The 26,674-nt window shown below is 34.5% G+C and overlaps 1 protein-coding gene across 1 annotated transcript in view; it reads right to left on the bottom strand.

Annotated features, from left to right (window-relative positions):
- LOC131035460 (uncharacterized) overlaps nt 1-26,674 on the bottom strand; it is a 123,216-nt gene that overhangs the window by 43,997 nt on the left and 52,545 nt on the right. The window contains exons 3-6 of the mRNA XM_057967155.2: nt 1,805-1,968; nt 880-1,001; nt 597-647; nt 386-511 (exon numbers count right to left, since the gene is read on the bottom strand). Coding sequence (XP_057823138.2) covers nt 386-511; nt 597-647; nt 880-1,001; nt 1,805-1,968 — 463 coding nt within the window. The remainder of the gene's footprint in view (nt 1-385; nt 512-596; nt 648-879; nt 1,002-1,804; nt 1,969-26,674) is intronic.

The following is a 26,674-nucleotide window of genomic DNA, read 5'->3' as shown; positions in this document are numbered from 1 at the left end:
GGTACTTCTGGGTTTAGGAATGATTCTGACATTGTGAGCTTATGACTATCTAGTGTAGGCATATGAATGGTGGCACATAGTCATCATTAAGATCTGGGTTGAGGAATGTTTCCGACATTGGGAGCTTATGATTATTTAGTGTAAGCATATGAATCGTGGCCCGAAATCATCACTAGATTGTGATCAAAAATTTATAAAATTTACACTTTTAAATTAGATGACAGATGTTTGATTGAATGAATTAAAACTTAATACACAAAAAAAAATGGGTATTACATTTTAAAATTATACATCAACTCAAGACACATTATAAAAGGTTTTAATTTGAAAAACTCCACTGCAAATCTATGTGGTTATCCAAGAATGCAATCCATTCTTTATGTACCTTATGTCTACGTCGATTGGAGCTTGCTGATCTTTTCCTTGAATGGAAGGATCCCACTTTCGAACAAACGAAACTTCCACTAAATCCGGAGTGGATTTTACCACTTTAAATTCTGTGGCTAGAATGCTGCAGCAAATCAAGAGGATTCTCAGTTTCAGCAAATAATTCCTTAGATTGAATTTCAAGTTAGGTTCTGTGGCGAAAAACTCACTCATCCTCTTTGGATGGGCCTCCTGGTTCATTCCAGTTTATATCCCAGTACCTGCATTTCTCACAAACATCCACTCTTATAAGCTCTGTATATCAACTTGTGGTGTATTATAACAAGCACAAATTCTGTTATGTTTTTTCACCATAGAATTATAATGAAATTTTACAATGTCAAATTTTAATTTTCATACAGAAAAAAGTACAAAATTGTACTATTGATTCAAACAAAAGATTACAAGAACTTCTTGTACAAATAGAAGAAATAACATTAATGTCCAACATACCCTCTACGAAATGGACCTCGAGTTGAATCAAGAAGGTTATCAATGCCTCCATACTGAACGCCAATAACCATTCCTTGGGGATTGGCTAATGTCACATTCACAATACCATTGTCCAAAACTACCTGTACAAACATGGAAAGATAGGCTTTTCAGGTAAGTGTACTTTCACAATTCTATATATTAAAGAATTTTTGTTGTCAATCTTTCAGTTCCATTGTAAAACACAGAGTCTAATTATATCAGAATCGAATCAAACAAATAGAGTTTTAACTTTTATTGATTACAGATAAAAAAATTTGGTATGGATTTATGATTGCTTTTGATTTTGATCGTGTAAGTTTTTCAATTGATATTTTCTGATTACACTCAGTGATTCATCATCAAAGAAGAGAGTGTGATCTGAAATTTGATTGAAAAATATGAACAAACAAAATCAAAAGTAATCATACATGTATAGATAATTAATTAGAAAGAATGATTAATAACAATCCAAAATAAAGTGATTCAAAAGAGAGAATGCTGATTACACTTCTAAAATCTGATATTAAATCAATTGTAAAACAAATCTTTAATATAAATAGTTCATGAATATATGAAAATCTCTTGAATATAGATTGACATTGAAATCTTTCATATAAACACTTCTCTTACACAATTTTTTTTTTATATTAGAAATCGAGAGTCCAAAAGAAAGGGAGAGTTTATACAAAACTAAAGCGGGTGGCAGAGCCTCAACCGCCAAACTGTGAAACCAGAGAGAGAACTAAATACATTTATCTCCTAATCATAAACACTTCTCTTACACAATTCAATCTAATACTCCAAATTATCAATATAATAGATCATAGAAATCTAATATCATTAATATGCACAACATATATATATGAAACAAAGCATTCTGAGTTGGGAAATGAATGAACATTACTTGATTTCCCTGAACACTGACTGTCACATCATTGGCTTCAGTCTTCAATATCAAGGCTGTAAAAATACAGGTAACTAAAAATACTGTGAGCTTCAACATTGTTGAAATGAAAGCAGAGGCAACTAACTTCCACTTATAACAGTTGATAAATGATCCTACACCTCCTTTTATATACAGAAAAGTTGTTGGCAATACATAACAAAGATATGAGCATGGGCTGAAAAAAAGGTTTACATTTAGAAAACGGGATTTCCTCTATTGGAGATATCGATCCACACATTTAAAATTGTTAAATTTAGGCATGACCCTACCTAAATGGGGGCCTAAATTAGATGCTCTAGCTTTTAACCGTTTTTTCATTTATTGAAACTTGCTTTTTCCATATTAAAATACATTTTATTTTTAAAATTTATATAAATTTAATGTACATATCAAAATTTTGAAGGATTTTTCCAAAATACCTAAATATATGTCAGATCATATATATATATATATATGAAATGTTGTTGTCTTTGATTGTGCTTTTTTTCATATATATATATAATGTTTTGTACTTGAGATCTATGGAGCCGTTAAAGTTATTTGTTAATTCAATGGTATGAAGCAGGCCTGAAGTTTGACAAGCGATATGGCCGTTTTTGCACTTTTAGATCGCATATTACAATTAATAAAATTAGTGGACCCTATGTATGGACAGGCTATTTTTTCCACAACCCGTATATATGACACTTGAAATTATTAATAAGCCGTAAAAATTTATAATAGGTAATATATATTGATATATATTATTTTACAAAGTTTATTATAAATATATGAATTTATTTAGAATATTTTAAAATGGTAGGATTAAGATATAATTGTTTCTAATTTTATATTATTTTTATATGAATTTTTAGTATGTTTTTTCTTATATAAATTTAGAAACTTTTTCAATTTATTTTTTAATATTTTTAATAACATTGTCTTAAATATCAATATAGAAACTTCTAACAATTGAAATGATAAGATATAATCATTTCTATTTTTTTTAAATATTGTAATAAAAAAATCTAAAATAGTTTCTATTTTTATAATAAACAAGTTTTTTTGTTTGAATTTAGAAACTTACAAGTCAATTTAAGATTATATTAGTACATTACTAATTTATCATTGTTTTTTAAATTTTTACATTTTTTTGATGAAATTATTTCTTTTCACTTCAATTGAATTTTATTGGAACTTCAATTCTGTGAAGCTTAAAGAATTTATATTAAACTATTCACAAATTATAAAAAAATTGACACTTAACATTTTTTTAAAACGTAAAACGAAAGCATTAAAATTACTAAACCGTCATAAAAAAATCATGACAGGCAGGGGTGGCTGTCAAATTTCAGGCTTGGTATGAAGCCCCAGGAAACCCGTCTACTGAACAAACTGTTTGAATTTAAAGTTGAAGAAATTTTCTTTGTTCCAAACTTTTAGTCCTTTTTCTCTCCTGGTGTTTAGACTCGTTTCCTTATTTAAGGGAAAAGTTAGAAAATAATGTGCCACTTGTATAATCTTCTTCTTAATTTGGTAGTAGTTATTAGTTATTATAAGTATAAATTATTTTGTTATATAAAATATTATATTATAGAATTAATAAATAAATGATTTTTTAACAATGTTACCAATGTTTATGGGATTAATAATATATGAAATAAAAAAAATTTAAAACATATTGTATTCATATAATTAGAAAATAAAAGAATTATTCAATTAATTTGATAATTTTTTCTCCAAACATTATCTCAATATCAATTTATTAAAGACATAATGCATCAGAAGATTAAATTAAAAAGTGTCTAAGAAGTTGAAACTACATAAGAAGATTAATTCCAATCAATAGTTTTAAACTCGTTAATGATATTAAAATAGGGGAATGGCTATCCAACCCCTAGAATGCACCAACCATCTATTATAATGTATTTATAATGTATAAGAAATAATGATGTCTTTGTACATTCTAGGGGTTGGATAGGTGTTCCTTTTAAATTCAATTCAATTTAAGGAGGAAAGAGCCCTATCAAAAGAGCCAAGAATCTGATCAGAATCTTGGTCTATGAAGGCTAGATTTATTGGATTCCTCTCCTCAATGTATTGGTAAATCAGGCTTGTTAGTGGCTATATTATCTTAATTTAACCTTAACCCTAATTTTACACCATTACATTTTGATGAACCTCACTCCTTACACCACTATTTCTATTCGTGAGCATTTTAATTTTTAATTTTGCACTCATAGATTATATTTCCAATTACATACATAAATTTAGTGGTTAAATTCATAAAAACCTTAATTTATTTTGGTTAAATTGTTTTGAGGGTTTCATAAATTCATTGTGTTCTCGGATTTGATTTTTAATTTATTCATTGCATACATCGAGTGAACATTTCTTACCTACATTGAATAAATGGAGTTGTTATCTTACTTTGCTAAATTGATTTCAAGTTTAATTCAAGATCTCAATAATGTTATCTTTTGTGCATATGATGATAGCTCATGTTTTTCTTTCATACATAATTATGATTTCCCTTCTCCTAAGGATTATCCTTCCCAAGAGGATATTTTAGTGCAAGAAGGGATCATTAACACTTCTTTTAAAACCCTATCTCCTAAAGGGAAAGTTTTGATGAATGATGTTGATCTTTCTCCTAAAATTTCTCTTTCTCATAAAGATATCCTAGCGAAAGAGGATGATAGATCATAAATACCTTCCTTAATGTTACCTTACCCTCCATACATGGTAGTATGTCTAGAGATGAAGCATTTAATTAGTTTTTATACTCCTAAAATATCTTGTATTCATGAGGAAATAGTTAACACTCCTATCAATGATCTCTCTAAGGGAGAAGAAACATTGAAGAGCAACATGACACAATCCTCTTCTCATAAGGATACTTCAGTGCAAGGAGTCCAAGATCAAAATGTTGGTTTACCAATTCATCTTGATCAGGCTCCTTATTCTTCTAAAGCTTGTCTTAACCATCAACATATTTGTAGGGTAGATGATATTATGCATTTAATCCATGACCTATCTCCTCATCTAACACTGAGCAAAGATGAAACCTTAGGTGATAAGGACCTTCCTTCCCAAAGTATTAAAGAGGATGGGAATAGTGATGATAGAAAGGAAAATCTCCCTATAAGGGATAATCCTTCATCCATTTACCCTTTTGACCTTTCAAAATTTCACAACAATCTTCTCCCACTAATTGTTCCATCTATTCCCAACTTTTCATCACAACAAGAGGATATTTATATGAACTCCTTAAAACCAACTTAATTACTCTACCATTGAAAAATTGAAGAAAAAATCGTAAGAAACATCTTGACAATCCTTCTTTATGCAAGTATCATCAAATATGTGGCCATTCTACCAATGAGTGTCATCACTTGGGGAATCAAATTCGACAACTTGTCAAAGCTCATATCATTCTTATATTAGATGATGATGATGGGATGAACTCTCATCTTATTTCCCCCCCATAACATATGCTTGCCTTATCATGTTTCTTCTCACCCTATGACACGGGTAGTTAACTCCATTAGGGGCTCTTTGTCATAAGAGGTGATGCTTTTTTTCAATAAGAATTATCTTGGGAAAGAAACATAATTCATTCTTGCTTGTATGCTTGGGGGCATGAATATTATACAATATCCACTCTCTATATAAGGATAAACTATTTCCTTTAGGGGTTGCATTTTTCATATCTTGACATCCTTTCTTGCTTCAAATGGTACATCTCTTATGGGTAATCTCTCCTTGGGGAGGTATGTAATCCTTCATCTATTTCTCTCTTTGACTATTACCTCTTCTTTAGAGTTGCAATTTGCATATCTTGATGTCTTTACTTACATTGAATATTCATGCATGTGAGTACATGTGTGTTCCTTTTTTAGGACCTTTATTTGCTTTGAATAGTGCATTTTCCTTATGTATGATCTCTCCTTAGATGTTGTGTAATCCTTCTCATTTTCCCTACACTTGGGGGTTATTGATCTCTCCTTATCCTTTCTAAGGATCCACCTTTCCTTTGTTGAGTGGTGTTTGGTTATGATTTGATGTCATTCCTTGTGTGAAGTTATTGTTTTCTCATGGATTCTCTCTTATGCAAGAGGTATGTGTCCTTTTCTACAAACTCTTTTTCACTTGGCAATGTGTACCTATTATAAACAAACCTCTCACTTTGGGTCAAAAGTGTGTCATCCTTCATCAAGAATCCCTTTACCTAGCAATAGGAGGAAGGTAGGCAATCTTTTTCTCCTTCCCTTCTTTTGGTAGAAGATGTTATGTTTGTACAAGAAACTCCTCTTGGAGGTAGATGTCTTTTGAGAAAAGATCTCCTCTCCTAAAAGGATTCCCTTTACAATTGTTGCAAGATATCTCTTTTTCAACTATTTTATCCTTTCTTGTAAGAGTATTACCTCTTTAGCTTGGATTTATGAACATTGTTGCCTAAAAGGATATCTCCCTGGTGTTGAAGGTGTGTATCCTTTTGTTAAGCTTCTTTAAGATATCAACATGGGGCTATGTTGACATCTTAAGGGGGGCATATATCGCCCTCTTTGTATTATATTGTACTATATTTTTGCATGTCTTAAATAGGGTGTTCATTCTCAAAACTAGAGAAAACAAACTCTTACATGAGATGCTTCATGCCCAAAATTAGACACAACATTTATATGTCTTATACGGGGTGCACATTCTTGAAACCAATGCAAACAAACTCTTACACGAGATTTTCTAAAAACTAGGTATTTATTTGTCTTACACGGGGTTATAACTACTCAAAACAAGAGCAAACAAACTCTTACATGAGATTTTCTTGATAATAGACACACATTTGCATTTTCATTTCATGTCTTTGGTGCAGTCACCGGGGAGGAGGGATCTCGAGGAGATCAGTCCAAACCGGTCAGCAAGAGTTAACACAATGGAAACACACAGATATGATGGAGGCAATGCATAACAAATAGTTTTATTGCATGAGAGTTAATTAGATCCAACCGGTAACAATCGAGTTACAACATACTGACACACAGGCCTGGTAAAATAGGTCACACCGGGACCTTGAATCGAAAGATCTATCTTCTAGGCACAGTCTATCTATCTGATATTCCTTGATTCTCTAGCTAATTGATTGATTCCCCTAATTCAAAAGCATGATTACAAATATATATATATCGATCCAAAGGATCTGGTCGACCCAAAAAGGATCAAAATCCTAACGTACAAAAATGAATGAGGTCAGCCTCTGCTAAGAGATTCCTCCAGAAAATCCAAAGGATGAAACGCAGAAGGTTGGCCACATGCCAAGAAACATTGAGATCAATGTCCAAGGCTCCACAAGCTTCATAATGGGTTCTGGTAGATCACCAGAATAGGTCTCAGGCAACCGGTAACAAAGGAACAACCGGTAACAAGAAACTATCAAGAAAAATGATAGCGATATCTTGCCAGAAAGTGATCCAAATGAGATGCGGTTAGAAAGAAAGTAGGATGATCAAGTATTCAAGAAGATTCCAACTCCACAGGAACTAGTGAGCCAAAACCGGGACACACAGAAAGCAAAACTAAAACTGCAAACAAAAAACAAAACAAAAAAGAAAATGTTTTTGGTTGATGCAAGATTGTTGTGAACCGAGGATGCTCCTGTATCAGACATCCAGGGTTAATAAAAAAAAAGTGAGCCTCTCACTTTGCTGGGGTCAGAGGAAAACTAAGGCAGTCTACCTCTTCCTGAGAAATCCAAGATGAATCTTCCACTGGTCTGTTCTTCCACTTCACAAGGTATTATTTGTACTGACTGCTTCGGGTACTACACCCAATCCTACTGTCCAAAATCTCTTCAATCTGATCTGGTTCTTTCTGGGGCAATTGTTTCTCCAAGTCTATAATATTGTCCTCACTGAATTCTGGTTCATGATACTCATGAAGATTTGTAATGTTGAATATAGGTGAAATACTTAGACTATCTGGTAGCTCCACTTCATAAGCATTTCCAGAACTGAACTTTCTTAGGATCTTAGAGGGTCCAAACTTCTTCATCTGCAACTTATTATAAGTTCCAACCGGGAATCTCTCTTTTCTCAAATAGAACATGACTTCATTGCCAACTTCAAATTCCCTATGTCTCCTCTTCTCATCTGCCTTCTCCTTGTATTTTCTATTCATGTCTTCCAAATGTTGTTTAACTTGAATATGAAATGCTTCCATGTAATCTGCAAATTCTTCTACTTCTGAACTCTTCCGATCTTCACTGCTAATGTCTCTCAATTTCATTATTCCTTCAGGATGCACTTTGGTAACAATCTCAAAAGGTTTTTTTTTGGTACTTCTATTCACTGAATTTTTATAGGCAAACTCTGCTTGTGCAAGGACCAAATCCCAACTTATGGTTTTATCTCCTACTAAACATCTCAACAAGTTTCCCAAACTCTGGTTAACTACTTTTGTCTGTCCATCAGTCTGTGGATGAAAAGTAGAACTGATCTTCAAATCTGCCTTCATCTTCTTCCAAAGTGTTCTCCAAAAATAGCCAACAAACTTAGTGTCTATATCTGAAACTATACTCTTAGGTAATTCATGCAATCTTACCACTTCCTTGAAAAATAGGTCTGCTACATGTAATGCATCTGATGTCTTCTTACAAGGTATGAAATGAGCCATCTTTGAAAATCTATCCACTACCACAAATATAGAATCATTCCCTCTTGCTGTCTTAGGTAAGCCAAGTACAAAATCCATACTTATATCCTCCCAAGGTCTTATTGGTACTATCAAAGGTTTATACAATCCCACATTTTGACTACTACCTTTTGCAACTTGACAAACTCTACAACTCTGCACATATCTCTTAACATCCTTATGAATCTGGGGCCAAAAGTACTGCTCACTCACCAATGCAACTATTTTATCAATGCCAAAGTGTCCAGCTAAACCTCCACTATGCTTCTCTTTTATCAAGTTCTCTCTCATGGGACTTTTAGGTATGCACAACTAAACTCCCTTAAATAACATCCCATCCTGAATGAATTATTCCAACCATTTGCTCCTATCAACCATAACCGGTTCTCTACATGATTTCCAAAGTTCCAAAAAATCTAGGTCTTTGTCATACAAGGTCTTCAAAGCCTAATATTGTCACTCTCATCTCTGTCAGCAACTTCCTTCTCCTACTCAATGCATCAGCAACTTTGTTAGATTTCCCACTTCTATGTTTCAACACAAAAGTGTAACTCTACAAGAACTCTACCCATATCATATGTTTTTTATTCAACTTACTTTGACTGCTCAAATAGTGCAAAGCTTGATGATATGTATACAACACAAACTCCTTAGGCAACATGTAATGTCTCCATTTCTTCAAGGCTTGAATTATGGCATAAAATTCCTAATCATATACTGAATATCTATTCCATGCATCATTCAATTTCTCACTGAAATATGATATTTCTCTCCCTTCTTGACTCAAAAGTGCTCCTATTGTTGTTCCACAACATCACAATCCACTTGAAATACCTTATTGAAATCCGGTAAAGCCAACACAGGTTGCTCAGTCACTTTCTGTTTCAAGAACTCAAAGCTTATGTTTTCTCCAGTGGTCCACTTGAATTCCTTCTGATCTGCCCTCATGGTCTCATTCATAGGGTTACAAACTGAACTAAAATTTCCGATAAACTTCCGGTAAAAACTAGCCAGTCCATGAAATGATCTTACCTCTCCAATGTTTTCTGGTGTTGGCCACTCAACAATGGCTTTCACTTTCTTAGGGTCCATTTTCAAACCATCCTCAGATATCACAAATCCTAAATAGACTAACTCATCCTTCATGAAAGTGCACTTCTTGATATTGATTAGTAACTTTTCTTCTCTCAACCTCTGCAAAACTTGTCTTAACTGCAACAAATGCTCCTCTTTTGTTTTACTGAAAATTAGAATGTCATCCAAGTACACAATAACAAACTTACCCAAGAATTTCTTCAAGACCTCATTCATCAGCCTCATGAAATTACTTGGTGCATTAGTCAGTCCAAAAGGCATCACCAACCATTCATATAATCCTTCATTTGTCTTAAATGTTGTCTTCCATTCATCACCTTCTCTGATCCTGATCTGATGATATTCACTCTTCAAATCTATCTTTGTAAAGTACTTTGCTCCACTCAAATAGTCCATTATGTCATCCATCCAAGGCAAGGGAAACAGGTATTTCACTATGATCTTGTTTATTTCTCTTGAATCGGTACACATCCTCCACTCTCTATTCTTCTTAGGTGCTAATACTGTTGGTACTGCACAAGGGCTCAGACTTTCCCTGATCAAACCTTTCTCCAATAGTTCCCGCACTTGTCTATTCAGTTCTTCATTCTCTGTCGGTGTTAACCAGTGTGCAGCTTTGTTAGGAAAACTAGCTCCAGAAACTAAGTCCATGCAATGACTAATACTTCTAACAGGTGGCAATCCATCGGGTACATTATCTGAAATGATGTCCCCATACTTTGTCAGCAAATCTCTTATTTCTGTCGGGTGTTCTCCTTTCGGTTCTGGTCTCTCAGTCTTCTTAGGAATTAAGGCAAAACACACATTCTCATGTCTCAGTCCATCCATAAATTTTCTTCCATCTACTAGACAAATTCTAGTATTTGTATAGATTTCATTCTTCAAAGGTTCCTCCAAAGGCAACAAGGTTTGCTTCATCCCATGGGCCACAATAGTGTATGTATTATTCCTCCCATCATGTATTACCTGTTTATCAAACTGCCAAGGTCTTCCCAACAAAAGATGACAAATATCCATAGGCATAACATCACATAAAATTTCATCATGATAATTCCCAATTTTTAATCTTACTAAACATTGTTCACTTACTAACAACTTATGTTCATCCTGAATCCATGCTATCTGGTAAGGCTTAAGGTGTTTCAATCTCTCCAATTTCAACTTATTCACCATCTCTTCTGAAACAAGATTATCTGAACTACCACTATCAATAAAAACTTTACAACACTTACCAGATAGCTTACATCTGGTCTTGAACAGGTTCTTCCTCTGCAAGGGTTCTTTATCTCCTTCGGTGTGACATAAAGCTCTCCTCATCATCAACAATTCTCCATCTTTCGATTTATTGTCTGATCTGGTGGGGTTCTCTTCCACCATTGTCACTCTTCTGGTAGCCTTTGACTTCTTACATTCAAATGCACAGTGTCCTTCTCCTCCACATTTAAAATAGGTTCCTCTAAATGTCCTTTTGTCTTGTCTTCCAAAGTTCTCATTCCGGTAACCATCTGATTCTCTCCTCTGGTAGAAATTTATATCATCCTTCCGGTATGAATTACCTTCCTTGCTCACTTCCTTGTCCTTGTTTTGATCTGTACTTGTTCCTCTTCCTCTGGTGTATCCTCTTCCTCCTTGAAATATTCCTCCAATAAACCTTCCAACTCTACCTTTCTATCTCTGCTCATGCCTTTTATTCAACTTTTCTTCAGCCTTTATTGCATACTGATAAGCCTCTTCAACACTTTCTAATTTGATCATACTGAATTCATCTTGTATAGACATCCACAATCCGTTCAAATATCTTGCAATTTGTTCAATTTCCTCATCAACATGTCTGAATCTGATGTTCAACTTGCAAAATGCTTCTGATAGTTCTGATACTTAATGTAAGTACAGATCCAATAGCCAACAAGATGAGAGGGGGGGGTGAATCATACAAACTTAATCTTCCTTAAAGACATCAGATTCAGCCTCGGTAACATATACTTCAGTAATATAACCAAAACTACTAAACATGCAAACTCAAAAGCATATAAACATCATAAACCTCATAACACCAGACTTAATGTGGAAACCCAAATAGGGAAAAATCACTATGGGATTTCAGACCCACTAAGAAATATACTCTTCTAGAGTATGCTCGATTAAAAGCAAATCCTATTAAATATTACAAACACATTGCTAGATGTGACCCGGTTAAGGGATTTCCCTCAGATCTGTTAGGATCTTCACCTTGTTAGAAGTGACCTTGTTAAAGGATTTCAAACACTCAATCAGAATGTCACCTTGCTAGAGGGTTTTACAAATAAGATTGTTAAGTCCACTCGGTTAAGAGATCTTCTGTCACTTTCACAAAATAATAGTAATAAAAATCTATCTGCAACTTCACATCTAAAATGCTAAAGCAGATTCTTATTTGTTCAATACAATCTAGACATAGAACTCTTGTCCATCTGCTGGGCTTCTATACTCTGTTATTCAAACAGGTCTTCAAGCTTTTGTGCTCGGTAATCACTATGTAGCATTCTTGTGCATACATTTGCCCACATACATTGTTTATCAATAGTTCCCTATTTATAAACAATTAGCTAACCGCTTAATCTCCTTGATCACATTTCCCATGATCAATCATAGCCATCAAATCTTCAAACTTTGACCAGGTTCAATGTATCCTTCGATCTGAAAATGTTTTACCCTGCCTTGGAACTTCCATACATTTCTTCGAACTTGTGCTAGGGTATTGCGGTTCAATCTGAGCTGTAGATCTTCATGCCGATTTTCCTTTGCCATAGATTCATTAACAAACTTCATGCACAACATACCAATCATTTAATCAGTTCCAGCTCATCAGCTTCCTTCATTAAATAACGCATGTAACCATTTAATGTATTATGTTATAGCTCGGTTACAACTCGGTAACAACTCGGTAAATACTAAACTTCACTCGGTAGACATTCTGCCTTCATTAACCGATAGCGAACCTTAGGGTTTACCGACTAGGTTCTTTGCTCGGTAACATGGTATAGTATTAACCTTACAATTTACAACATATGTATGATGTTAAAACAATCTAAACATCATGATCTCATCATTGTCTGACTCGGTAACAGTTGCCCATTGAATACCTTATTCATCCCCTTATTCATCATATTCTTTCTATGTCTTTTACCGACATCTTTATACTCTTCAAATCATACTTCTCAAGATATGGCAGCATCATACTGAATTAGAAAATCAATTTCTTGACATCAACGACAAAATAATAATATCAAGACAGTAAACATCCTTAATCAGTTATATCCATAATCATCAATAACCTTCTCAATATCCTTATTGAAATGCCAACAATCTTCCATTGTCTGTTATAATGTCAAATGCCAACAATCTCCCCCTTTGGCATTGATGGTAAAACCCATTGATTTGACCTTAAAAGGATTCGGATTGCTAAAATGCTGAAATGCTCTCTTGCTGTCAATAGATTTTCTCCCCCATACATTAGACTTCTCCTCTTTTCTCCAGTCTTTTCAATCAATCTTCTCCCCCTTATATTAGTCTTCTCCCCCTTTGACAACAATGCCAAAAAGTAAAGAACTAAAACATAATTTCTTCCTGTATGAAGTGATTTCCTGTTGTTGTGTATCAACTGAGTCGCAGTCAGAGCATTTTGTCTTCAATTCCTGTTCCCTGTATTGTTTCCTGTATTATTTCCTGTATTATTTCCTGTACACCTTTAGAAAACATTCTAAAGTTTGTAACTCCAACATCAACTCCCCAAAAGATATTCAATGGAGTCATCGGATTGATGCTTTCACCGAACTCGATCAGTGAGTAGAAGATAGGGGTAGGACCCCTAACTTACTTCTGAGATATTCAAAAGTGTCCTTTGGTAGTGGCTTGGTGAAGATATCTGCTATTTGCTCCTTTGTGCTAACATATTCCAACACCACTTTCTTCTCTTGAGCTTCTTCTTTAAGATAATGATATTTGATATATATGTGCTTTGTCTTAGAGTGCATAACATGATTCTTTGAAATATTAATGGCACTAGTATAATCACAGAATATAGTTACTGGCTTGGTAACTTTCTCATTTATACCTTCCAACAGTTGTTTGATCCATGCAATGTTGGTACAATTCAGTGCTACAACAACATATTCAGCTTCCGTTGTTGACTGAGAAACACATCCTTGTTTCTTGCTAAGCCAACTCACTAGTCTTTCTCCTAAAAAGAAAGCTCCTCCACTTGTGCTTTTTCTGTCATCAATGTTGCCTACCCAATCAACATCAGTATAAAATTTTAAATCAAACTCATTTCATTTCTGATATACTAAGCCATAATCTTCAGTGCCTTTCAAGTATCTGAAAATTCTTTTGATTGCCGTCATGTGTGTTTCCTTAGGATTTGCAAAAAATCTTGCAACAATACCTACTGCATGTGCTATATCTGGCCTGCTGTGAACAACATATTGCAACTTTCCAATCATAGATCGGTAAAGTGTCTCATCAACAGATGCAAATTCATCATTCTTTGATAGTTTACAGTTGGTAGTCATAGGAGTACTTACTGGTTTTGAATCCTCCATTCCAAATTTCTTCAAGATTTCCTTTATGTACTTGGATTGAGTAATGAAAATCTCATTTTTCATTTGCAGTATCTGTAAACCTATAAAATACTTTATCTCACCGATTAATGACATCTCAAATTATTTACTCATTTCATTTCCAAAGTTCTTACATAGAGAGTCATTTCCACAAAATATAATATCATCAACAAATATGGCTGAGATCAGTATTCCATTTTCATCATTCATCATGTATATATTGCTATTCTCACTTGTCCTTATAAAACCAATCTTAATCAAATAAGAGTGCAATCTTTCATACCATGCTCTAGGTGCTTGTTTCAGACCATATAATACTTTATTCAATTTACATACCTGATCTTTATTATTGTCTTCAACAAATCCTTTAGGTTGTTCAATAAAAACTTCTTCTTCTAATATTCCATTCAGAAATGTAGATTTGACATCCATTTGATATACCTTGAAGTTTTTGAAAGCAGCATATGCCAACAATGCTCTTACTCCTTCAAGTCTAGCCACAGGTGCAAAAGTTTCACCATAATCAATTCCTTCTTCTTGAGCATAACCTTGGCAAACTAGTCTTGCTTTATTTCGAATGACCTCTCCTTTTTCATTTAGCTTGTTTCTAAAAATCCACTTTGTACTAATTACATTTTTGTCCTTTGGTCTTGAGATTAGTGTCCATGTGTCATTCTTCTTGATTTGATCAATCTCTTCTATCATAGCATTTATCCTATCTTCACTGTTAAATGCCTCTTTCACTATTCTCGGTTCAAATTCACATATCAAACATGTGTTCTATCTTAGTTTGTTCCTTGTCATCACTGGATCATCCTTATCTCCTATAATATAACTTGGTGCATGACGTCTTCTGACATACTTGGCTAATACAGGCTTGGTAGACTCTGTATGATCTCCTTCATCACTCGGCAACTGGATATTTTCTTCATTTTCTTCAACAGTTCTCTCGATAGGACTTGTCGGTTGAACATAGACAAATTCATCATAATCTTCTGGTTCTTTGGAATTTCCTTCATCATTTCTTTCTGCAAATTCATCAATTTTCACATTTGCACTTTCTACTATTTTGTTAGATGATTTGATCAGACATTTAAATGCTTTGCTTCTAGAAGAATAACCTAGAAATATTCCTTCTTTACTTTTCTGATCAAACTTGCCATTTCTATCATCTTTGTGTACATAGCATCTACTTCCAAAGATTTTAAAATAACTTACATTAGGTTTCTTGTCATACTAGATTTCATATGGTGTCTTCAAAGTACCTTTCTTCAGTTGTACTCGGTTCAGGGTGTAAACTGTAGTGCTTATTGCTTCTCTCCAAAATGTTTGTGGCACTTTCTTTTCAATCATCAGGGTTCTAGCGCAATCCACAATAGATCCATTTCTTCTCTCAGCTATTCCATTCTGTTGTGGAGTTCTTGGTGCAGAGACTTCTCTTTTAATACCATGATCATTGCAGAATAAGTTGAACTCATCAGATGTGAATTCTCCTCCTCTACTTGATCTAAGACATTTCAGTTGTCTTCCTGTTTCATTTTCAACTCTTGCCTTGTACCATTTAAACATTTGAAAAGCTTCTGATTTTTCTTTTAAAAACATTACTAACATCATCCTTGAATAGTCATCCACAAATAATATGAAATATTTATCACCATAATAACTCTGAAATTTCATGGGACCACAAAGATCAGTGTGCACAAGATCTAAAATTCCCTTAGAAGTGTAAGACTTACTTGTAAAGCTTGATCTTGTCATCTTACCCATTTGGCATCCTCAGCACATAGCATTCTCAGGTTTTTCAAGACTTGGTAGACCTCTTACTCGGTGCTTCTTACTTATTTTGATCAGATTATCAAAATTTACATGACAAAACCTTTTATGCCATAACCAGGTATCATTTATCTTTGCATACAGACACTTGTTCCGAGTTGAGTCAAGGTGAAATGTGTTACCTTTTGTTTGTGTCCCGGTAGTAGCTAACTTTCCATTCTTGTCATGAACTTTGACAACTCCTTTCTGAAATTCTATTCGGTAACCTGTATTGTTTAGCTATGCTACACTCAACAAATTGTATTTCAAACCTTCAACCCAATAAACATCATTGCATCTTGCATTGTCAAGAAGTGTTATAGATCCTTTACCTTTCACCGGACATGGTGCATCATTACCAAATCTTACATAGCCTCCATCATAATCTTCTAACATTACAAACTTGTGTTTATCACATGTCATATGATGTGAGCATCCACTATCTATGATCCAAGAATCATTAGTATTTATGTGAGATATTAAGGCTTTTTCTTCATACCTTTCTTCATCTGATCCATCTTTGATAGCCACATAAACTACTTCCTCTATATCAGTTTCATTTGATTTGTCATCATTGGATTCCTCATCAACTATTAAGCATGTCTTTCTATCTCTTCTTTTGAAGTCTCAGTGTCCTCTGTAATGATTGTCTTTCTGTCTGTCATCTCGGTAATCTCTCTTTTCAGTAGAATCTTTGTCAGGATAGTTAGAAGCCATATGTCCTATCTTATCACAATTGAAACATTTCAAAGGTTGTTTTCCTTTATACTTACCTTTGCCTCTCGGTAACCTTTTGGCTAATAGTGCTTCAAACTCTTCCTGCTTTCTAATTTACTCATACAGTTTTTGTACTTCTTCCATGTTCTTACGAAATCTTTCACTTGCTCCACTGTGATCTCCTTCAGAGTACTTATACTTTCTTTCATTGTAATCATTAGATTCATCAAGATGAAAAGAACTAAATGCAGATTCAACTTTATTTACTGAAGATCCACTGTTATCAAAGCTACTTAACTCAAATGCATGTAGCTTACCAATAGTAGCATCTAAAGAAACTGGCATATTAGGTATAGACCTCAATTAATTGATTGTGGAGACTCAGATTGCATAAGCCAGTAGAAGGGTTCTTAACAACTTACTTGTTATATCCTTTTCTTCAATAGTTCCACCTGCTCCTTTGATTTTATTGACAATCTCCTTTAGTCTTGTACTAACTGAGTTATGTTCTCACCTTCATTCATCCTCATAGATTCAAGTTGTCCTCTTAGACTATCTACTTTTTCTCTTTGAACATGTTCATCTCCTCCATATACTGATATGAGCTTATCCCACATAGCCTTTGCATCATTACAGCCTTCTAGATCATTAAGCTCTGAGTTGATCAATGCAGATGTTATTTCAATCATTGCTTGGATATGTTCTTGCTTTGCCTTTATCTCTTCCATAGTCAATGGATAGGTGCTCGGTGTGATGAAATCATTCTCTAGATAATATACAACATATTCTCCAACTCCTGATAGGTGCAGCTTCATCCTTTTCTGCCATGTAGAGAAACTTGACTTGTTCAACTTCGGTGCATCCCTCTTATACATCTTTGGATCTTTGCCTCAAGTACCTTTAAACTTTTCTTCCGGATTCCAAAGCTCTGATACCAATTGATAGTTCGGATACTTAATGTAAGTACAGATCCAATAGCCAACAAGATGAGAGGGGGAGGTGAATCATACAAACTTAATCTTTCGTAAAAACATCAGATTCAACCTCGGTAACATATACTTCAGTAATATAACCAAAACTGCTAAACATGCAAACTCAAAAGCATATAAACATCATAAGCCTCATAACACCAGACTTAACGTGGAAACCCAAATAGGGAAAAACCACTGTGGGATTTCAGACCCACTAAGAAATATACTCTTCTAGAGTATGCTCGGTTAAAAACAAATCCTGTTAAAGATTACAAACACATTGCTAGATGTGATCCGGTTAAGGGATTTCCCTCAGATCTGTTAGGATCTTCACCTTGCTAGAAGTGACCTTGTTAAAGGATTTCAAACACTCAATCAGAATGTCACCTTGCTAGAGGGTTATACAAATAAGACTGTTAAGTCCACTCGATTAAGAGATTTTCTGTCACTTTCACAAAATAACAGTAATAAAAATCTATCTGCAACTTCACATCTAAAATGCTAAAGCAAATTCTTATTTGTTCAATACAATCTAGACATAGAACTAATCGTGTCCATCTGTTGGGCTTCTATATTCTGTTATTCAAACAGGTCTTCAAGCTTCTGTGCTCGGTAATCACTATGTAGCATTCCTGTGCATACATTTGCCCGCATACATTGTTTATCAATAGTTGCCTATTTATAAACAATTAGCTAACCGCTTAATCTCCTTGATCACATTTCCCATGATTAATCATAGCCATCAGATCTTGAAACTTTGATTAGGTTCAATGTATCCTTCGATCTGAAAACGTTTTACCCTACCTTGGAACTTGTGCTAGGGTATTGCGGTTCAATCTAAGCTGTAGATCTTCATGCCGATTTTCCTTTGCCATAGATTCATTAACAAATTTCATGCACGACATACCAATCATTTAATCAGTTCCAGCTCATCAGCTTCCTTCATTAAATAATGCATGTAACCATTTAATGTATTCTATTATAGCTCGGTTACAACTCGGTAAATACTAAACTTCACTCGGTAGACATTCTGCCTTCATTAACCGATAGCTATAACCTTAGGGATTACCAACTAGGTTCTTTGCTCGGTAACATATTATAGTATTAACCTTACAATTTACAACATATGTATGATGTTAAAACAATCTAAACATCATGATCTCATCATTGTCTGACTCGGTAATAGTTGCCCATTGAATACCTTATTCATCCCCTTATTCATCATATTCTTTTTGTGTCTTTTACCGGCATCTTTTTACTCTTCAAATCATACTTCTCAAGATATGGCAACATCATACTGAATTAGAAAATCAATTTCTTGACATCAATGACAAAATAATAATATCAAGACAGTAAACATCCTTAATCAGTTATATCCATAATCGTCAACAACTTTCTCAATATCCTTATTGAAATACCAACAATCTTCCATTGTCTATTATAATTTCAAATGCCAACAGCTTCAGTGTACTCCTTCACACTAGATTCCTTTTGTCTCAGATTCTGCAACTTTCAGAACAAATCTACTTGATAATTTGTTGGGACAAACTTTGACTTTAACTTAGCAATCATCATATCCCACATCTTAATCTTTTCTTTACCTCTTCTTTTCCTATCAACTTGCAAGTGCTCCCACCAAAGAGATGCATGACCCTTCAACCGGGTACATGCATACTTCACCTTCCTCTCTTCTACAGTGTTTTCAATGTCAAAATACTTCTCTATCTCCAAGATCCAATCCATCAATTCATCTGAATCTAACTTCCCATCATATTCTGGTGGGGCAAAATGAGGTTTAGTGTTCGCCCTACTCAAAACCCTTAAAAACATTTCCTCCTTTGGATCAACTGCTGATAGGTTCACTTGTTCTATCGGGGCTTCTTCTCCTTCATCTTCGCTCATATTTGAACACATTGGCATCTTCTCTAGGTTGTCTCCATGGATTCTAACTGGGCTGTTATTCCTCACAACATCTCCATTACAGCTAGGTTTGCATTCCCACACGCTCCACCATTCCTAGTTCCTCTTCGTGCCATTGATCCATGCTAGTCCTCTACAATTGCAGGTCGGATCTGCAATCTGCCACCCTACAACAAGATTCAGGACACACAACCTCTGGAATGAACTTCGCTCTAATGCCACTTGGTGCAATCACCGACGAGGAGGGATCTCGAGGAGATCAGTCCAAACCGGTCAGCAAGAGTTAACACAATGGAAACAGATAGATATGATGGAGGCAATGCATAACAGATAGTTTTATTGCATGAGAGTTAATTACATCCAACTGGTAACAACCGAGTTACAACATATTGACACATAGGCCTGGTAAAATAGGTCACATCGAGACCTTGAATCGAAAGATCTACCTTCTAGGCATAGTCTATCTATCTGATATTCCTTGATTCTCTGACTGATTGATTGATTCCCCTATTTCAAAAGCATGATTACAAATATATATATCGATCCAAAGGATCTGGTCAGCCCAAAAAGGATCAAAACCCTAACGTGCAAAAATGAATGAGGTTAGCCTCCACCAAGAGATTCCTCCAAAAAATCCAAAGGATGAAACACAAAAGGTTGGCCACATGCCAAGAAACATCGAGATCAACCTCCAAGGCTCCACAAGCTTCAGAATGGGTTACGGTAGATTACAAGAATAGGTCTCAGGCAACCGGTAACAAGAAACTATCAAGGAAACCGGTATCAATATCTTGTCGAAAAGTGATCCAAATGAGATGTTGTTAGAAAGCAAGTAGGATGATCAAGTCTTCAAGAAGAATCCAACTCCATAGGAACCGGTGAGCCAAAAGACACACAGAAAGAAAAACTAAAACTACAAACAAAAAACAAAATAGAAAAGAAAATGTTTTTGGTTGATGCAAGATTGTTGTGAATCGGGGATGCTCCTGTATCAATCTTACACAAGTTGTTGCATGCTCGAAACCAAAGAAAATAAACTCTTATACAAGATGCTTAACACCTGAAACCAGACAGTTGCATACACAACAAGATGAGTGGAACTAGCAAAACACAATTAGACTATTCCTACTCTCCTCCCCAACATGGATCACCTAGTAAAACACAACTAGAATGTGTTATCCATGTCTTCTTTCACTCTTCTTTGCATGGATAACCTACAAAAACACAACTAGAGTGTGATATTTATGCTTCCTTCTTGCTTCTTTCCATGAGCTCATAGATTTCCTATTTGTGGTTCATCGTTTGATTCATGCTCTTTCTATATTTATGTGATGGCTTATGTTCTTGTGATGGTATTTCAAGAAATATATTAGTAGTTGAGACATTTTAATTATCGAGGTCTCTTCGGATAGTTGACTTGAGGTCTTGTTTTTAGTGTTGAATCCTTACGTTGTGTGTCCTTGCATGTGATTGTGTAAGTTAATATCCTAAGATTTGGGGCTTGGTTTCTCGAAATTAGTGATTTCATATCTCCTTGTGATTTCACTCCTTATTGCTCCTCCCTCTCATCTTTCATCTACTTTACCATGATTATTTGCATAGGCTCGTAGTCTTGTTAAAGTGGGGGATAAATGTAGTGTCATAAATTGTCATCTGTCCAATTTAAACCTCATGTTTGTGCCCCTAATTTTTCGTGTCCTATCCTCATTTCTTTCTAGGTCTATTTGTGTCTGTCCTCCAGATTTGAGGCTATGAACAACCTTTTGTGGGTCCTACCATGGGATACCCACCCCATTTTAGCATTATTTTGGTCTTGATTGTGGTGAGACTAGGGCGTGGAATCCCTTGGTCTCGTCTATGGCGCCCTAAAATGCCATGGTCCCACTCAATTTGGCCCCAATTGAAATAGGGTAGAGGCTATATCTCATTAGTAAGATTTGATCCCTGTTGCTTCGCATGACCATTGGAGGCCAACCTAATCAATAATTTAACTAGAAACCCCTATAGAAAGACATTTTATCAACCTATTTTTAGGGAAGCAATCTAAGTCTCCATCTACGTTCGACTTAAAGCACTTGTGTATTCATGAAACAATCACTATCTAACATTTCTAGAGATCTTTAAGCCTGCATATACCTCATTCAACCATTGTGGAGAAAATAAAATCAATCTTATGCAAGCATGTTTGTGTGATTAGGGTTATGTGTTTTCATGTCATTTCATACAACATATGTGATTGCATTTAAAGAGCAAAGCATCATTAACAACAATTGAAGATCTGAGGTATATCTATTCAACATTTATTTGAGTATTTGCATTATTTCATTTAAGGTTAATTCCTAGATCGGGGTTTGACTTAGGCTAACCTGTATTCCCAATGATTTCCCCTTTATTTATGTGTTTAGGAAATAGGTACAAAGATGCATTCGCGAGGATCGACATAATTCACTGAGACAAATAGGTTCAACTTTCAACCACAATAAATTCAGAGGACCATAGCGAATTGATACTACATAGTCTTGAAAAATTAGGCCTGACTTTTAGAAATAGATTCATGACATCTTATTTTTCCCAGATCCAAGTTGATGTCTTCATACAACGATTGTAGCTAACTGTTTCTGCTAGATCTCTTCAATAATCACCCATTTTTCCCTAATCTTCAACAAATCAAATTCAATTCAATTTAAGGATGAAAGAGACCTATCAAAAGAGCCAAGAATTCGATCAGAATCTTGGTCTACCAAGGCTAGATCTATTGAACTCCTCTCATCCTTAATGTATTGGTAAATTAGGCTTGTATTATCTTAATTTAACCCTTACCCTAATTTTACACCATTTCATTTTTGTGAACCCGGCTCTTAAACCAAATTATGATTTGTATTCTCAGATCTAATTCGTGAGAATTTTAATTTTTAATTTTGCACTCATAGCTTAAATCTTTTCAATTACATACATAATTATAGTGGTTAAATTGATAAAAAAACCTAATTTATTTTGGTTGAATTGCTTTGAGGGTTGCGTAAATTCATTGTATTCTTAGATTTTATTTTTATTTATCCATTGCATACATTGAGTGAACATTTCTTACATATATTAAATAAATGGTGTTGTTATCCCGCTTTGTTGAATCAATTTCAAGTTTAATTCAAGATCTCAATAATGTTCCCTTTGTGCATATGACAATAGCTCATGTTTTTCTTTCATAAATAATTATGATTTGCCCTCTCCTAAGGATTGTCCTTCCCAAGAAGACATTTTGATGCAACAAGGGATTGTTAACACTTCTCTTAAAACTTTTTCTCTTAAAGGGAAAATTGTGATGAATGATGTTGATCTTTCTCCAAAAACTTTCCTTTCTCATAAAGATATCCTAGCGGAAGAGGATGATATCATAAATACCTTCCTTAATATTGACTTACCCTCCATACATGGTAGTCCATCTAGAGATGAAGCATTAATTTGATTTTATAATTCTCTTTAAATATCTTGTATTCATGAGGAAAGAGTCAATACTCCTATCAACGATCTCTCTAATATATAAGAAACATTGAAGAGCAACATGACACAATCCTCTTCTCATAAGGATACTTTAGAGCAAGGAGTCCAAGATCAAAATGTTGGTTTACGATTCATCTAGATCCTTCTTATTCTCCTAAATCTTATTGTAACCATCAACATATTTGTAGGGAAGATGATATCATGCATTTTATCTATAACTTATCCTCTCATCTAACACTAAGAAAAGATGAAACCTTAGGTGATAAGGACCTTCCTTCCCAATCGATTAAAGAGGATGTGAATAATGGTGATACAAAGGAAATTTTTCTTGTAAGGGATATTCCTTCTTCATCCATTTATCCCTTTGACCTTTCAAAATATTACAACAATCTTCTCCACTAATTTCTACATATATCCTTTTGGTAAAATATGTTATGTTTGTTCAAGACACTCCTCTTGGAGGTAGATGTATTTTAAGTAAATATTTATTTTCATCCAAGAATTCCATTTACAATTTTTGCAAGATATCTCTTTTTCAACTATCTTATCCTTTCTTTTAAGAGTAGTACCTCTTTAGCTTGGATTTATGAACATTATTTCCTAAAAGGATATCTCCTTGGTGTTGAAGGTGGGTATCCTTGTTTCTAGCTTCCTTAAGACATCAACATAGGGCTATGTTGACATCTTAAGGTGGGGCATAAACATCGCCCTCTTTGTACTATTGTGTACTATATTTTTGCATGTCTTAAACAGGGTGTTCATTCTTGAAACTAGAGAAAACAAATTATTACATTAGATGCTTCATGCTTGAAGCTAGACACAACATTTATATATGTCTTATATGGGGTGCAAATTCTCAAAACTAGAGAAAACAACCTCTTACATGAGATGTCCTCAAAACTAGGCATATTTTGTGCTACATGGGGTTACACATACTCAAAACCAGAGAAAACAAACTCTTACACAAGATGTTCCCAATACCAAATACACATTTTCATTTGCATTTCATGTCTTACATAGGTTGTTGCATGCTCAAAACTAGAGAAAACAAACTCTTATACAAGATGCTTAACACTTGAAACCAAATAGTTGCATACACAACAAGATGAGTAGAACTAGAAAAACACAACTAGACTATTCCTACTCTCCTCCCCAACATGGATCGCCTAGTAAAACACAACTAGAATGTGTTATCCATGTCTTCTTTCACTTTTCTTCTCATGTATCACCTAGAAAAACACAACTAGAGTGTGATATTCATGTTTCCTCCTTGCTTGTTTCCATGAGCTCATATATTTTCTATTTTTGGTTCATGGTTTGATGCATGCTCTTGCTCTTTTTATGTGATTGCTTGTGTTCTTGTGATATAATTTCAAGAATTATATTAGTAGTTGAGACCTTTTGACAATCAAGGTCTCTTCAGCTAGTTGACTTGAGGTCTTGTTTTTAGTGTTAACTCCTTATGTTATGTGTCCTTGCACGAGATTGTATGAGTTAAGATCCTAAGATTGGGGGCTTGGTTCCTCAAAATTAGTGATACCTTATCTCCTTGTGATTTTGCTTCTAATTTCTCCTCTCTCTCATCTTTCATCTACTTTACCTTGAGTATCTACATAGGCTCATACTCCTATTAAAGTGGGGACTAAATGTAGCATCGTAAATTGTCACTAATCCAATTTATACCTCATGTTTGTGCCCCTACTTTAGCGTGTCCTATCATCATCTCCTTTCTAGGTCTTTTTGTGCCTATCCTCCAGCTTTGCAACCATGGATAACCTTTTTTGGGTCCTACCATGGGATAACCACCCCATTTTAGCATTGTTTTAGTCTTGATTGTGTTGGGACTAGGGCATGGAACACTCTGGTCTAGAGCATAGCACCCCAAAATACCATGGTTTCACTTAATTTGGCCTCAATTTGAAATGAGCTAGGGGCTATATCTTATCGGCAAGATTCCTCGTGGCTCTCCATGACCATTGGAGGCTGGCCTAATCAATAATTTACTCAAAACCCCTATATAAAGATGTTTTATAAACCTATTTTTCAGGGAAGCAATCTAAGTCTTCATCTACATTTGACCTAAAGCACTCTTGCATCCATGAAGCATTCATTATCAAGCATTTTTAAAAATCTTCAAGGTTTCATATTCCCCATTCAACCATTGTGGAGCAAAATAACATCAATCTTATGCAATCACGTGTGTGTGATTAGGGATTAGGGTTTTATGTTTGACATGCCATTTCACACAACATATGTGATTACATTCAAAGAGAAAAGCATCATCAACAACAACTGCAGATTTGAGGTATATCTATTCAACATTTGTTTCAATATTGACATTATTTTATTCAAGGTTAATTCCTAAATTGTGGTTTAACTTAGGCAAACCCATATTCCCAACAATTTCCCCTTTCTTTCAGTGTGCAGGAAATAGGTATAGAGGTATGTTTGGGAGGATTGACATAATTCATAAAGACAAATAGCTTCTACTTTCAACCACGAGAAATCCAGACAACCATGGCGAATCGATACTACCTTATCCCAAAAAATTAGGCCGAACTTCTAGGAATAGATGTGTGATATCTTGTTTTACCCCGATTGAGGTTGGTGTCTCTGTACAATGACTATAGCTCACTATTTTTCCAGATCTCTTCAATAATCACCTAATTTTCTCTAATCTTCAACAAATCAAATTCAATTCAATTTAAGGAGGAAAGAGCCCTATCAAAAGAGCTAAGAATCTAAAAAGAATTTTGGTCTATCAAGGCTAGATCTATTAGATTCCTCTCCTCCTTAATGTATTGGTAAATTAGGCTTGTTAGTGGTTTTATTATCTTAATTTAACCCTAACCCTAATTTTACACAATTATAGTTCAATCAAAAGATGTGCATTCTAAACAGCTTGAAAGCATTGAGTGTGTCAAATCCAAAATTTTCATATCGTTCAAAATAGACCTTTTGATTAGAACGACTAGTTCAAATATGCTCACACATTTAGGGGTGAGCCTTTTCTTTCCCTCTCTAAGGAGATGAGGGTTTTTCTAACTAGAGTTAATAGAGGGAGGATTATGATTCAAAATGACAATTATATGAAATTTGTCTTGTTGCCTTTGAATCTTTATCTATGAATACTTCAAATTATATAAAATAATAAAATTCCATCAAAGTAAGTTGTCTTTGCAGTTTTGTAAACTACTTTAGTCCCAAGAGTAGGAATAAAATGATTTCATTTATCTATTTTATATCAAAATAAACCTATATAGATAAATATTTTTTATCCACCTACAAGCTCATGTGTTCAATAGAATTTTCTAACTGCATACTAAAAGAAACATGAATGCCTAAGATTATTTTATCCAAATACTTGCTGACTCTTGAAGCTTTGGCAATATTGCTATAAGTGTACCATCTTACTTGTAGATAACAACTTAATGGACTTAGGAATGCTCAACATTATGTTTTAACAATTGAAAAAACATTGTTATTAACATAGTGCTCTCTAGTAGAATGCTAGTAATGAAAGAAAACTATGAGTAGTCCATAGTAAA

The sequence above is a fragment of the Cryptomeria japonica genome, chromosome 10, assembly GCF_030272615.1.
Source record: "Cryptomeria japonica chromosome 10, Sugi_1.0, whole genome shotgun sequence".
NCBI lineage: Eukaryota > Viridiplantae > Streptophyta > Pinopsida > Cupressales > Cupressaceae > Cryptomeria > Cryptomeria japonica.
This window is presented reverse-complemented; position numbering and strand designations above follow the sequence as displayed.